A 16,712-nucleotide genomic window follows, 5' to 3' on the forward strand; every position below is an offset into this window, starting at 1 on the left:
CAGGTGGTTCGTAGTTCGGGGAGCCGCGACAGCGTCAGCAGGGCTCAGATGGTTCAGAGTTCGGGGAGCGTTCTTCGGTTCGGGGAGCGATCGAGCCGCGACCAGGTCAGCAGGCTCTCGTCAGTCCAGGTCTTCTCTGACTCCCGTCCCTTCCGCACCCCTTGTTATACTTCCCCTCCTCTTTGAAGTCCGGAGTCCTCGCCGAGAGGGGTCTTGGTGCCTGGGGGCGGTGTGTCGGGGCTTCCTGTTGCTCGGCCCTTTGATCTGTTCAGGTGGGTCCGGGAGGGACTCCAGACACCCAGCAGGCGAGGCGGCCGCTCACCGGGGGCCTGGTGGCCGAAACCTTCCTTGGGGAAGAGACCAGAGGTGTGACCGGGTCGGCGCCTCTCGGTCTGGCTTGGGGGGTTTCTCTCTCCCTCGGCCGGGCATGCGTGTTGGGGGTCTGGCCGGCCATCGGGATGTTGGGCCATGGTGGCCGGAAGTCTGTGACATCGAGGATCGGTGCGGTTGCAGGGTGGCTTGCTGGTCGGGAGGGCCCACGCCACGAGGCCGGTCTCACAGCTGCTATGAAATAAAGTGGAGAAAGTACAGCATAATCCTCGTCTCAGAGTCCTTAATAGAATTGAAACTTTCCGTTACGATAGCTAGGAATTTTTTCATTCATTAACACAATTTGGGTTTGTAGCTACATACTGATTTGGTGTTTGGAAGGGGTGTGTTTAAGGTTTCCCTGCCAAATACCAAATCGCAGAGGGATTTATTAATGTTTTGCGACTGAAATTGGATTGCAAAACATTAATGTTTTACTGACTACTGAAGTTTTATAGTGGTAAGACATTCGCGAATGGGAAAGGGTCCTCTGGCCTCTCTTTACCCTTTGTGAATGATGACCATTATTTTTATATAAATAGGCAGTGGTCCAAATGACCGCTGCCTGTCCTTAAAAAATGTTAGTTACAAGGTTCTATATTTTTTTTCTTTTTTTTTAGCATTCTGTTTTCCTTTAGGAAAGCTGGTTGCATTGTTTTTTAAAACAAACACTTTATTTAACAGCAATCGCTGACTTGGTGGTCTGCTTTCCTCAGCAGACCAACATCCCTGCGACCCACTGCGAATCTGGTTTTAGAATGGATTCAGTAAAAGTTGGTGTGCAATATGTACCTGTTTTACCAAATCCAGTTTTAGTACATCTGACCCTAGGTCCCTTTTTATTAAAGTGCAGACCACCTGGTGCTGAGCACATTTCATGAGTCACTAACATTTACTTATTCCTGTAGGTGTAATTTGAAAGTAAAGTTCCATTAACTTCTGTATATGCGTAGATTTTAAAAATAGTGAAGTTTGAGATGTTGATTACAAGTGATTTTGTTACTGACATGAAAATTGAAAAAATTAAGAAATGTTTTAATATTTTTAAACTGACCAAAAAAGTTACATTATGCATTTAAGTAGTCCATAGATTAATTTTATTATTGGCTTTGTTATTCCGTGTAACTCAAGATGAATTTTATTATTGGCTTTGTTATTCCGTGTAACTCCACACAGAAGGGGCACTGATTTACAGAATTGAATCACAATGAAACTTGTACAATCATGTCGAGCTTGTGCAAAACCCCACAGTGTGGTCCCATAGAGGCATTGTTGTCTGAATACCTGGGGTCCATTGTAAGATTTGGAGTATAATTCTCTCTTGTTCACTCTAGTTCTTTCTCTGTCATTGTGCGCCTTCTCTACTACAAAATTTTCCAAACCCTAGTCGCAGTTTCTTGTGCAAGATTAGTGATGATCACACCCCTTAAAGAACCCATTTGAACGAACCCTTGCTGTCGTGACCGGAATCTTTTTTGAGTTTTGCGGTCTCCCCCTATGCCCAGGCTAGGAGAATCACGGTCTAAGTTTACAGCCCTCAACTTAAGAGCTCCAGCATTGGGATCAAAGTAAAACACGAAGTTTTTTTTGTCCAAAATGTTTCTTATCCGTTGCAAGTGATATATGGTGTTTCAGATAGCACAGTGAAGTAGGTGCTATTGGAGAAAAAACACCTGTAAGTGAAGAATCTTAACGATCTAATTTGGCTTTGCCAATTCTTTTTGAGATGCTGTTGCACATTGACAAAACGTATGCTTGTTTGTGGTTGTAGAACAGCACCGTAAAAAAAACAAAAATGCCACCCTTTGATTATGTATTCACATTCATGTGTCCTGAGGAAGTAGCCATTTTTTTCCCTTTGAATTTACGGTTCCAGGATAGTGGATGCTAATCTTGGAGCAATAAATTATAAGACTATGAGTGAAAGCTCATGAAAAAGACTGAGTCCCATAGTAAATTATCCCCGTCAGGCGCCCCCCCAAAAAAATGGTTGATGAAAAAACCTGACAGGGAAGGGCAAGGGAGCAACGCAGGCCGGTGTGGGGCCAACTCTGCACCACCGGGCGAACAAGTTGGAGGACCTTTGAATCCATCTGCGGTCAATAAAAAAAGTATCATTGAGTTGGACATCAAATATCCATAATCGGTCAGTAGTACATCGCCTCATTCTCTCCAACTACATCTGTTTTGTTACGTTTGTATACTTCTGTGAAACGATAAAGCCTGCAGTGGGCCACTACCTTTTGTGATCTACAATGTTGTATTAAGTGATCTCCAAGCCGCAGAGCGTTGAAGTATTCGATGTTCTTTTCTTTGTAGAGAAGGCGTACTCCTGGGCGGGGAAGCGCCCCACAGACGGCTCTCTGGTGGATGGTAAGAGATTTTAATTATTGTACGCTTTTTGTCTGTATGATGCAAATGTACATTGTTATGGTATGGGTGCTGCTAGATATCCTGTGCATATGTACCTCCCGGACAAAAAGGAAGCCTCTTTCTTTCAGAAGGGGAAGGGAGGAGTTCCTTGTGAGCGGCTGGAGTTACAGTTGTATGCGGCCACAAGTATTGCATCTGCTGCCCTGGCTCTCTGGTTCCCTTCCAGTGGTGCGTTCACCGTCGCACCCTGTCCGCGTTTTCCTTGCGTTGCTTAGAAAGAGCTCTTATCTGAGGAGCTGCAGGTTTGCCGCCTCCCAGCGTCTTCGACTGAAGGTGAGTGATGAAAGGCCCGAGTCCCACGCAAGTCCTCCTCCGCGGGGAGATACTGCAGGGTGGGTGGTTCCTGCGCTCCTCAGATAATGCAGCTTCTCTTCGGAGATCGGGCATTAAATCAGGCGCCGTTGCCTCCCTCCCCGCCCTCGCGGCCGTCAGCCGGCGCACTCTTATTTATAGTGGGACTCGCGGCCTGCAGATGCGCTCGGGAGATAATGCGATAATTATTCGAGTCTACACAGAGCAGCTGGACATTGCCCTGGGCGAGCCCTCCAACGGATCCGAGTGGAGGGATAAAAGGCAAACGCACTCGCTTCCTTCCCAAGATTTTCATTAAATGTGACCAGACGAGCCGCAGTGTTTGCACTGAAGTGGTAGAGCGGTGAGCGCGGTTTTAGCGCTTGAGTTTGGTATACATCTTTTGGCGCCTCCCGAAATTGGGTATGTTACTTAAAAGTTCTTTAGTACCCTGCCAAAAGTGTGTGGCCTTGTAAGAACGGTGTCCTTAAAATAAGGTCATAAAGCCGTTATTAGCAATATCGACATTAGTCTCCCCTCGCACCTTCTTGGAAGATAAAATGAGCATCCGTCTTTAGGACATTTTCCAATAATGTATTCGTCACCACGCCCTAATTGCCTGTAATCCAGATATACAGCTACATTCATAGCTAGTCCAACATGTTCAACGAAGGAACATATTTTACAAACCAGTTGGTCACGGATTTGGCCGAAAAAGACACGGATACAAAGTTTAAAGCTTCTTCAGGTGTCTCCCGAGCCTTCTTTTCATCTGCATAGGTATAAAAGCATTAGCGCCACTCATTAACAATCTACTTAAGGAGCTGTTTAATTTCAGTTTGCAGAAGACCTATTTCTCAGCTACGGTAGTTTTTAATCAGTGCTGTTGTTAGCAACGGCTTTGGCGGTTCTCGGCAGGCAGTACAATATTAGTGTTTGACTGGATATCAGAAGTTTGGCCAGGCTTCGGCCGCATTTCACTGGGAACCTGGCTTTGTTGCTCCCATGCACGACCTAAACCGACCTCGGTGGCTGCAGAGCCGGAGTCTGAGGTGCCCCGTTGTGCCAGCCAGGGGGACGCAGTGAAAGACGACGGTCACAAACGACCAGTGCTTTAAATGGGAAATTAGAAGTGCCGGTACTCACTAAGACTGGGTATGTATTTAGGGGCGTGACTGTGAGCCAGGAATTTAATAATAGCCACATAGGTAAGCTTTAACGCAAATGCTCTGATTGTCGTGTAAAGCGCTTAAATGCCCATGGGCCAAATTCGCGCAAAATCAAACTGCCCCCTTACATAAGAGACGTGGCAAGCCTCAGCTTCTATGTCATACCTGCAGAGCCTAATTTTTGGCAGTTTGATATTGCGCGAATTTGGGCCATGGGCATTTAAGTGATTTACATGCAATCAGAACATCTGCATTAAAGCTTACTTTTTTAAGACCCCTGGTTAAGGGAGTTCTCCAGAACCACAGGATGATGAGCGGACGTCGGGATTCGACCGACCCTGGTTCTTCAGTTCCACTCTCTGCACCTCTGACCATATCCTCATTCTTGTTGGGATGCCAATGAGAACCAGAGCTGCAACTAGAGTCAAATTTCAAGGGGGGGCGTAGTCTCTCACCAATAGGCAGCAGAGATGCAGGGGCTCAAGAAGGGGTGAGAAATAACAAAGCCTCGTTAAAAAGCAATTGGTCTTCTAAAGACCTGTGAAGTACTCGCCTGCTGCTGTGTTCGCACCCAGTAAGCTGTCTCATCCCGGCCTGCCACACGACGGGGGAGGGTGGGTGGGGTGAATTTGAATTTAATTTGAATTTAAAAACATTTCTAAAGCGCACTTTTACCAAGCGGTTTCTTGGCGCTGTTGGATTGTGAGAAGCAGGCAGGAGCAGAGGGGAATTTAAACATTGTAAGCGCGGGAAAAGAGAAAAGTTTTAAGACCCTTCCGGAACTCAATGTAAGAAGACGACATGCGGAGTTCCGGAGGGAGGGAGTTCCAAAAAGCAGGAGCGAGCACTGCGAATTTCGTGCCGCCGGTCTTTTTCTTGCTGAAGCGGGGGATGGTTAACAAAGCCTGATGAGTAGACCTAAGCTCTCGTCCGGGTATGTAGGGGGTGATGGCAGAACAGATATATTCCGGGGCAGTGCCTGTTTTAGCCTGGAAAGTAGTGCAGCCAAGCTTGAACAGAGCACGCTCTTTCACCGGCAGCCAGTGCAAGGCCTGCAGTAGGGGAGTGGCTCGATGGTGTTTGGGCAGGCCGTGGATCAGGCGGGCAGCCTGATTCTGCACTAGCTGCAAACGGCGAGTGGCGTAGGCTGGAGCGCCATTATAGATGATGTTCCCGTAGTCGAGGCGCGAGAGCACCATGGCCATCACTATAATTTTTAGGGCAGGTAAAGAAAAAAAAACGAGAAATCTTCCTAATGATTCGAAGAGAAAAGAAACAGGAAGAAACAACTGAATTGACCTGAAAATGAACAGAAAGTGAGGGATCCAGGAGGATGCCAAGGGTCTTGACCTTAGGGACTGGGAGCGGGGGAGCACCAAGTGAGGAGGGCCAGTGGGAGGGGGACCAGGGACTGCAACCACCTCTGGTCAGGACTAATTCCGTCTTGTCCGGGTTGAGTTTGAGGTGGTTGCAGTTCATCCAATCCTGGATGAACAACATGACGGATTGGACATTTGAAGCAGAGGAAATGGAATGGGAAAGGTCAAAAATTAGCTGGAGGTCATCGGCGTAATTGAACACCGTGACCTCGAGCTGCTGTAACATAAAAATGAGGGGGTAGATGTATAAATTAAACAAAAGAGGGGAGAGGGAGGAGCCTTGGGGGACTCCACATGCAACCTTACAAGGGGCAGCGGTGAAGCCAGCAAGGTGGACTGCCTGAGCCCTGTCACTTAGGAAGGACTTAAGCCAGGTGAGGGCCGGGCCCTCTATACCCGCCGCCTTGACACGGGTGAGGAGGATGGAGTGGTCCACCGTGTCAAATGCGGCGGATAGATCTAAAAGAATGAGGGCCTGAGGGGTGTCTGAAACCCTTTGATCCCAATGGGCTTGCTCGCCTGATGAGAACCTAACACTGCAGGAGCACCCCAGCGCAGACATACACAGGCTGTTGCCAGCCAGAGCAGCACCTCAACACGCACCATCTGTTGCACGTACCCGTACTTCAGGGCCTGAGCCCTGCTGCTTCATGGAGTACCGGTACTCTCTTTGCCCGAAAATAAGTTCCGGTACTCAGGGAGAGAAAACAGAGAAGTGCCGGTACTCAGTACCGGTGAGTACCGGCCCATTTAAAGCACTGCAAACGACATAGAACGAGCTCTTCACAAGCTTGTGTTTCTAATCGGTGACACGGCTGGAGGTCGCTTGAGTAGGGTGCTGTCTGCATGGAGTGAAAGAGAGGCCATCTCTTTTGGCCAACCACTGGTTCGAGAGCGTGGACGTCACCATGCGAGATGTGGCCAATAGTAGACACACTCTCTGTATCTGAAGAGCATTGACATTTCATTGTAGGGAAAGGACGAGAGTATCCGTTTCCTGAAAATCTACTTTGATGACCCACCTCAAACAACTGGAAGCGTGAGCACCGTTTTCACATGTTCATAGATGTCTATAATATTTCTTTGTAGCTGCTTCCTTGTTGTCTTTAGGGAGGAGGAAGTTCACAAGTTACCAGGGCGACACTGTTTCTTTTACTAGCATCGACTTAACGCAGCTTAGCTAGTACATGCCCTTTTTCCATCTGTTCCCCTATGTGGGGCTCCATTAAGTTTTTTCTTGTTGTTCTGTTTTCAGAGTAGTGTTGTAGTAGCATATGTTTGTAAAGTGATGCTCATATTGAGCAAATCTTTTTAAGAATACAGCACATGGTGTCAGACAGGATGCCTGCATATTATGTTTTTAGGTCTCGCCTGACCCAGCGCATGCGCTGGTCTGGCGAGACTTATTGAGAGGGCTCCAAAAAGTGCTACCAGACCAGCCTAGAGACACAGTGCATGTGTGCGGGCGCGTGCGCCGCGCTCTGCCGCCATTACTTTCACTTTTGCCGCTTTGATATTTGATCGTGATCGTGATCACTTTCACTTTCGCGGCCGCATGGCCGCTTTGCATAGCCAATAGGTCTCGCTTTTGGGACCTTATAAGTATTTAGTTATGCAACTGTTGCATAGCTAAACACTTATAAGGTCCCAAAGGCGAGACCTATTGGCTATGCCAATGCTTGTTTAAATTGGTTTCTACTATTTTATCAACATTTTGTGAAACAAAGAGGTGGGAATTTCCAAGTTTCAAAGAGATAATAGTTATAACGACGATATCCTTAAGAATGACATAAAATAAAATAAGTAGCTTAAACCTCTGATTTTGTAAAAGAAAGTAGAAGTACAAATTACATGTTAATGTGACCTGCTTTAGAGTTGTCTCACTCACACTTTCCTCATAATAAGCACAAATGTTGTAGACTAGTGTCTGTCATTTTCAAGTAAAAACCTAAAGACCTATTGTGTATTTTCAAATTAATTTTCCAGAAAAGAGGACTGTTGTCCAATTTAATTACATGTCCTTGTGGAAGTTACTTCAAATGGTAAAACATGTTTTTCTTCTTGTCTTTAATAAGACCTCTGTCTTAAGATTGTCCCCTGGCTACACAGTGAACAATCAACACACACACATGGGGCAAGAGTTACCACCCGTCCCTTCAACCTCCCTTCTTCACTATTCACACACACAGAAGAAGGAAATGAGTAATAAAATGGACTATTATTTCACCAGGAGCTGCTCCTCATTCTGCACTGGAAAGTTCCATATTGTTTAAATACTGCCCTCACCCACTAGATAGTGTCATGCTTCATGATAGGGCGTGCATCAACATCCTGACGCAGATCAGCATCTAGGATGGAGCGAAAAAAACGTTTATTATCAAAACGGTTGAGGAACTAAAATTAATCCCTCTGTCCTACCTGGGACCAGAATCCTTTCAAACCAAAAAAATCGAAAACGCGCTCCGGGATTGTTCACTTCATTTGTATTTCGAACTTCCAATGGTAGGATTAAAACTGGTTACAGCGGGGGTATTCCTGGATCGTTGGTATCTGTGCCCCTGAAGATGTGTTATTTTCCACATGTTTTGGCCCTCTATTAGCCCTAAGGGGTCTGCAGGCCTTCCTTGGGATTAGGATCCCTCATGCAGGGTTGATTTGCCTTCCTCTACTTACAGTACCTTATATCTTCAGGTATGTGTGTGGGGATTTGTGTAATCACTCTTTTTCCTTACTCGTTCGCACTACAAATTTCTTCAGGAATATCCTACAAAGAAATAAGACTTTGTTACTACCCCTTCCCTTCTTTTGTGTGTGTTTACACAGTTAACAAACCATACTATTTAATTCCTTACTGAAAATACCAATCTCACCACATTCTCATACATCATGTACAACCATCTCAAACGCGTGGGGTCGAGCTGAAAACAGGGTTTGTCTTGGAACTAGAACCCTTTACCCCATCTGATTTGTTCACAGTAAACACAGCAGTCTGTATCAGATGACAGATTCACGTTCATTCCTTCTCCTGACAGTTTAACTGCAGTGCATCTGTTAAGGATCATAGTTGATGGACCCAGAAATACTCATTTACTGGGAAAAGTTTGTGATACCTCTCAGAGTCACTGCCTTCAGAAAGAGCACTCTGAACATCCCACTTCTTTGTCTATGAGAGGCTTCATTTTCATAGCCTCCACACACCATCAACTAAAGAGACCCTGTGTGCATTGACACAGATTTTCTCCTTCTGCTTTGATCTCTGTGGTCCAGTGAAGAGAAGCTGCAGCCAGTTCACGTACTGTCCCACTTTCCACGCATGTCCAAATAATTTAAACTTGAGCATACAAGTGTCGCGATTAGCTTAAGTCTTTACCATTATTATTATTAGTACTACGGTATAGATCTGCATATGTCAATGTGGGTAACCCTAAGTTTCTGCAGATATTCGCATAGTAATAAGGTATCCTTGAAATTGTGATTATGGACAGCCTGATGGTAATGTATGTTTTCATGATGGGACTTGAGTACATGTTAAAAATCATAAAACTTAAATGTTTATATATTTGAAAGTGATGCATTTACATCATTAGGTTGATTTTTCAGTGTATATGTGTATATATATATATATATATATATATATATGTGTGTGTGTGTGTGTATATATATATATAAGGTTGGAGTTTTGCAAAGCCAACGGCATGTCAGAGTATAGATATAAATAAACATATAGGAAACTGAAATTGATATGATGCAAAAGGGAAAATCAATCAAATGGAGTTCCTTTAAAAGGCAACACACTTGGAGGTTTACCCTACTGTTCGAGGCATATGAGCTGCAGATTGTATACTTGTGCATAGATCGCCATCTGGTGTTGGGCTCGAATGTTTGCACTGTGTTTTTGTTTTGGAAGGAGTCTTTGTAGTCACGAGGTAGGTGACTCCTACCTAGGACGATAGTGCGCATGGGTATCGACTCCATCCATAGATTGGTTTTTTCCACCATCGGGTTCGGGCAGTGAATTACTGCGCTCCGGGTCGATATCGGTTTTGAATCCCCCTTCGACGCGCAATCCCTCTCCACTCGAGGGTATTGTCTCGATCGCGTTTCCCTTTTCGAGGCGCATCTTAAAATTACTTCCTCAATCTTCGACGCGGCCCGTTGGGCTTCTCCGTGACTACCACGCCTGTATTCAATGGAAAGGACTCCTTTCAAAAAATGCCCCGGGTGTGCTGCTAAGTTCCCACACACAGACTTGCACGAGGTGTGCAATCTCTGCTTCTTCCCGGAGCCCGAAGATAAAAACTGCAAGGCCTGTGCATCTTTCAGGTCGAAGAAAACCATCCGTGATCGTCTGGCTCGACGTCCCGAAAAGTCTTGCGGAAGCAGTTAGTTAGATTCCGGACATCTTCGAAGCAGACCCCGATATCCAGCCGGACCAATCAGGTGATGAAGAACACGTCTACGTCTCCGAGGCCGACGACTCCAACGCCGAACAAGAGACAGTCACCCCGGCTCAACGGTCCGTGAGTACCGAAGCCCCCCTCCCCAAAAATAAACTGAAGACTCCGGTAACATCCTCTCCCTCTGGCTCGGGTCGACACCGGCAACATGTTTCAGACGCCACGCCCTCGGGCATCGCTATGAAACCTAAACATAAGCCTTCCAGCTCGAATTCGAGCCAACTCCATTCCGACGCCGGAAAGTCCTCCTCGGCACTGAAGCAGCAAGTCAAACACTTGTCCACGCCGAAAACAGCCTCGACACCAGAACCCTCTGTATCGAAGCATAGCAAGGACAAATACTCGGAACCGAAGAAATCTTCAGAGCCGAAAAAGGCTTCTGACTCCAAAAAATCGTCGGAGCCGAAAAAAGTTTCGGAGCCGCAAAAGCCTAAAGAGTCTAAGATCCCACGGAAAGCCTCACAAACTCCCTCCAAAGAAAGTTCGGATCCAAAATCTTCAACACCGAACAAAGACATTTTGCCCACGTAGCCTGCACCTGATTTGGCAGATCCAAAGCAAAAAACGTTATTTATTGACCCAATCACGGGCAAACTAGTCACCAAGCCTCCCAAAAAAGAGGAAACTGAACACTGCAGAAGAACCTGCTATACCTCTCAAACGACAGGACATGGGCACTAACACGTCCCCACCTCCTTCTCCCCCTCCAGTTAATCCACATCTATTTATTTCTCCACCATACTCCCCACAACCTATATTGTCACCTCCACAATCGGATAGTGAGGATGACACAGGTAGAGATATAGACCCACATGGGGATGATCATTTACATAACATCCCACATGACGTAGATACTTTTGGTGACTACAATACAGATCCTGACCCACATAATGATCCGTATCGCTATCCATCTAAGCTGTCACCACCAGATGACAACACTGGGTTCGCACAACTAATCGACAGGGCTGCCCAATACCAAGGTGTCCCCTTACATTCCGACCTCTTAGATGAATATTTTTTGCTAGAAATGTTGGCACCCTCGCAAAAATCAACAAGTGCCCGGCCACTGTTAAAAGGCTTGCTAAAATATGCCCCAGAAGTTTTTAAGGACTCAGTCAGAACCAGGGTTCTCAATCCCAAGGTTGATAAAAAATACAAGGCAGATCCCAATGACCCAATTTACATTAAAAGTCAGATTCCCTTAGATTCCCTTGTGTTAACTAACGCAAGCAAGCGTGCAAACTCACAAAGTACAGGCGACACCCCCCCTTCTGATAAAGAATCCAAATTAATTGACACATCCGGGAAACAAATTGCGTCGCAGGCTGCAAACCATTGGCGGATCGCCAATGCCCAAGCTTTATTGGCCAGGTACGACAGGGCTCACTACGACAAGCTTGAAAAGCTCATGGAACACCTTCCTGACCAGTACAAACAAAAAGCCAACGACCTTATCCATGAGGGCAAACTGATTACCAACACCTCAATAAAATGTGTGCTCAATGCGGCCGATACTGCATCTCGCGTAATTAACACTAGCATCTTATTGCGTAGACCATCTTGGATCCAGGTTTCCGGATTCAAGCAGGAGGTTCAAACTGCTATTTTAAATCAACCATTTGATCAGGAACATCTTTTCCGTCCCGCAGTTGACACATCCCTAGAAAAGATGAAGAAGGATACCGAAACTGCTAAATCTATGGAGGCCTTACAGTTTCCTTCCCCTAGACGCTATTTTCGCCGCTCCTTCTACAGAGCCGGCTCCAAAACCATGGGTTCAGAACATCCCTCCTCCTACTACAAGAGCCCCACTCAAACATCCCCTAAGGCATATTTTCGCGGAGGCTACAGGGGCAACAATAATAAAGGGAGCGGTCGTGGCAACAATAGCCACACCCCCACCACTAAACAGTGACTTCCCTGCACTTTCCCCGATCATTCCACTCCTGTCTAGGGACGTCTCTTACAGTTCCTACCTGTCTGGAATTCCATCACAACAGACAAGTGGGTAAGACAAATTATCCAGTATGGTTATTGCCTGGAACTAACTTCTACCCCACAAACATTCCTCCCAGACAGCACCTCATGTCTTCGGAACATCTGACACTTCTCAAGCAAGAGGTTCTCTCTCCATTACAAAAACATGCAATAGAACCAGTCCCCTTGCCTCATCAAGGCCAAGGGGTTTACTCCCTGTATTTCCTAATCTTAAAAAAAGTCGTCTCCCTCACCCGCTTTCTGGACCTCAGACCGCTAAACCTCTACATTCAGTCAGATCACTTTCACATGGGCACTCTTCAACAGGTGCTCCCACTACTTCGACAGGGCAACTTTCTCTCCATTCTGGATCTAAAGTACACCTACTTCCATATTCTCATTCACCCCGCTCACAGGAAATATCTCGGGTATGTGGAAGATGGTCAACACTACCAATTCAAAGTCCTCCCATTCAAGATCACTACAGCACCCAGAGTCTTCACCAAATGCCTCGCAGTAGTTGCAGCCCACTTAAGCAGACCACATATTCATGTATTGCCTTATCTGGACGACTGGCTCATAAAAGCCAAATCACACAGCTGCTGTGTGCAACACACACAAAACACAATTCAGCTGCTTCACAGCTTGGGATTCACAATAAACCTCGCCAAAACCCATCTCAAACCGTCCAGCATACAACAATACCTAGGGGCTACAATAGACACTTCAAAAGCTCCAACATATCGCAATCCACTCAGTATAACCTCCATACAGGCTCTAATCCAAAAATTACAGCCTCAACACTCCCTACCAGCACGAGTGTTCATGCAGTTAATTAAGATGATGGCCTCCTGCATTCTCCTCTTCCCTTATGCAAGACTCCAAAAGAGCCCCCCACAGGAATGTTTGGCACGTTAATGGAACCAGGCTGAAGGTCAACTAACAGATCTGGTGTTGGTAGATGCCCGCACCCATCGCTCTCTGCAGTGGTGGAACACACAAAACCTTTCCAAAGGGCGGACGTTCCTCGACCCGGTTCCACACAGTGCTAACAGCAGACGCATCGCTCACCGGCTGGGGAGCTGATCTTCAGACCCATACCATCCAGGGCATATGGACCCCCCAACAAAGACCATTCCACATAAACTACCTGGAATGGTTAGCAATCTTCCTAGTGTTAAAAAGTTTTCAACTCCACCTCCTAGGCAAGGCTGCCCTGGTACGTACAGACAACATGACAGCAATGTGCTACATACAGAACAACGGAGAACACACTCTCTGCAGCGTTCACACTTGGCTCAGAGCATATGAAGATGGGCCATTCTGCAAAACATATATCTCCTTGCAGAACACCTCCCAGTTGTAACCAATCAGATAGCAGATCTGCTCAGTCGACAAACACAGCAGATCCACGAATGGGAACTCCATCCTCAAGTTCTTCTTCCATTCTTTCGCATGTGGAGCCACCCAGAAATAGATCTGTTCGCCACACACCAAAATGCCCACCCTTCGCGTCCAGGTATCCACACCCATTGTCCAAAGGCAATGCTATGGAAGAACTGGTCAGGCAAATTTGCTTACACTTTTCCGCCTCCCCCACTCATTCCGTTAGTGGTTCGGAAACTCAAACAGCATTCCCTCACAATGATCCTAGTTGCTCCAACATGGGCCCGACAACCATGGTTCACAACCCTATTGGGTCAGTAGTCCCTCATCAAAAACTACGTCTCTCACCCAAGCTTCTCACTCAGAACCATGGAGAGATAAGCCATCCAGATCCCAATCAACTCAACCTTGCGATCTGGAAACCTGAGGTCTTAGAGTTTGGCTACCTAAATCTTCTGCCAGACTGTATGAATATCATTAAAGAAGCTAGACGCCCTACCACCAGAGCATGCTACGCAGCAAAATGGAAACGATTTGCCATTTATTACACAAACAACAAAATAAATCCACTAGATGCGTCTATTCAGAACATTATCTGCTACCTCTTGCACCTACAACAATGTAACCTAGCATATACATCTATTCAGCTACATCTAGCTGCCATAGCAGCCTATCTCCAAAATGGACACCATTTGTCTTTGTTTCGAGTGCCCGTTATCAAAGCTTTTATGGAAGGACTTAAAAGAATAATTCAACCCAGAGTCCCGCCCTCTCCAGTGTGGAACCTAAATGTGGTCCTTACCAGACTCATGGGTCCCCCTTTTGGACCTCTCCACAAATGTGAACTACAGTTCCTCACTTGGAAGGTAGCTTTTTTTGGTTGCTATCACATTTCTCAGGAGAGTTAGTGAACTCCAGGCATTAACCATACAAGAACCCTAGATGACATCTGCAAAACAGCATTTTGGGCTACACCACACATCTTCACAAAACACTATTGTGTAGGTGTGCAGGCAAAACAACAAGCTAGTGTGGGCCAGGCTGTGTTAAAAACACTTTTACAAACCACTGCAACAGATACTGGTAGCCACCGCTAAGGAGGTAACTGCTATATAGTCTATGCAAAAGTATACAATCTGCAGCTCGTATGCCTCGATTGGAAAATGCTACTTACCAGTATACATCTGTTCTTGGCATGTAGAGATGCAGAATCTTATACACCCACCCGCCTCCCCGGATACCTCTATCTGTTCAAGTACTATCTTACTTAGATACATTACACATGGACTTCTCTTTCTACTTCTTACGACTCCATCATAACCCTGCGTGGCAAAAACAATCTAAGGATAGAGTCGATGCCTATGAGCACTATCGTCCTAGGGAGGAGTCACCTACCTCGTGACTGCAAAGACTTCTTCCAAAACAAAGTGCAAACATCCGAGCCCAACACCAGATGGCGATCTATGCAAAAGTATACAAATCTGCAGCTCTACATGCCAAGAACAGATGCATACTGGTAAGTAGCATTTTCCTTTTATTTTCATCAGTGATTGAGCACATTGATATATCTTAATGCCTAAGAAAATCGAGGAGTATTTCCAGAACCAATATGTAATGTGGTGGAAGGATCGACTGAAGGAACATAGATGTCTTTTAATGTCGCGTTAGTTTAGGATGTTGGTATGTGAACAGGGTGTTGTTGATGCTGTGTCAGTGTTTATGCTTGTTTTTCCATTAAGATGCTGGCGTTATAACATATTAACTAAAGACCTTAGGCTGGGTTGGACATTTGAGAAAATCATTGTTTTCTCTGCGAATATTCTAATTGGTGTTCATAAAGAGTTGAACGGATTGCTGGGTGCATGAGAGCTTGAGACATTTGGATCTTGTTAATCGGAGAGAAGCAACAGAGCAGAGGACCACTCTAGCCAGACCTTTACCTTCTTCCTGCAGTCCTCCCTTTTTTTTTTTTTTTTTTTTTACCCAGAGAGAGGATCCCTACTTACTACATATGCCTTGAGCTGAATGATTCCCTGCATGAGTTTTTAGATAGATTTGGGACTGGGATGAATTGGGCCATTCTGGGATGTGCATGCATTGCGCTATCTTGAGTTGGGCCTTTGCGAGTGTGTGGAGTCAAGATTTGCCATCTCTGTTGTTACGCCAACCAACTGCTAGATACTGACACATGAGTAAATGTGCTCATTTGGGAACTTAATGTTACAAGGTGTTAATTCAATTTTCTTTGATGCATGATTTAGGTGGGCTATGGTTCTGAAAGCTTTGAGACAAGTTTTATAAATCTTCTCAAGTTTATTCCAGACAGTTTTTTGCAACCATAAACGTCTACATTTTTCTAGACTATGCTGACGGCTTGAATTATTTTAATTTCTTGTTTTATGGAACCATCCATTTTCTGTCATACTACAGTGATAGCTGTATTTATCTTATTTATTTTTCTGATAGCACTATCATGCAATTATTTTTATAGGCCCTCCTTCTTATGACATCAACATTCTGTTCTTGCATAGATTTGTCTAAATAAGTTGATCTACAATGCATAGTATTCACCTTTTGCTCATTTTCCACTAAACCCAGACAAACCTAACATTGGATGGGCCATTTGGATTGATCTTTCTTTAAGCATATGAGAAAGTGTTTTGAAGACTAGACTATGAACCTGAAGGGACTTTTTACTTTCCTAAAGTTGCATTTGGGTGTGGAAGTTCTAAAGTACTTTTTTTTTTTACATCCAACTCACCTTATTGATGCTTCCAGATTTTTAGGTGTTTATAAGCATGCAATCAAACAAATGTAAGATAGATACGGGGGGAAATTGAGACACCACAAATAGAGGCTAGTATGTTTAAACAAATTAAAACTGATCAAATTGCAAGAAAGGGTTGGAAGAAAAATGTTAGAGAGGTTCTAGGGGGACAAATATATCGAACAATTAGAGAAATATGTTGATCTATGTGGAGGGAAGTTTTAATGTGAGTTCTAGAAAATATGACGCAAGTAGAATTTTTATGAACAAAAGCCGGAGAATAATTAGGCTCTGGCACAAAGACATAGAAGGAAAGAGGTTTGCAATTGTCGTGGTAATCAATCCCATGTGGCAAGTTACAGGTATTGGCCTTCGGTTTACAAGCTATGCAATACATATGCATGTAAGAAACACACTAAATTGGGTGAGAGCTGCATTTCTGGTCAACCTGAAGAGAATAAAGAATGTTCAAATTGTAATGTGT

The 16,712-nt window shown here is 45.1% G+C and overlaps 1 protein-coding gene across 7 annotated transcripts in view; it reads left to right on the forward strand.

Annotated features, from left to right (window-relative positions):
* CTBP1 (C-terminal binding protein 1) overlaps positions 1–16,712 on the forward strand; it is a 2,306,313-nt gene that overhangs the window by 1,163,982 nt on the left and 1,125,619 nt on the right. For all 7 annotated transcript variants that reach the window (XM_085642592.1, XM_085642594.1, XM_085642593.1 and 4 more), the window contains one exon: positions 2,689–2,742. In XM_085642592.1, the coding sequence (XP_085498718.1) occupies positions 2,689–2,742 (54 nt within the window). The remainder of the gene's footprint in view (positions 1–2,688; positions 2,743–16,712) is intronic.

The sequence above is a fragment of the Triturus cristatus genome, chromosome 2_2 (assembly GCF_964204655.1).
Source record: "Triturus cristatus chromosome 2_2, aTriCri1.1, whole genome shotgun sequence".
NCBI lineage: Eukaryota > Metazoa > Chordata > Amphibia > Caudata > Salamandridae > Triturus > Triturus cristatus.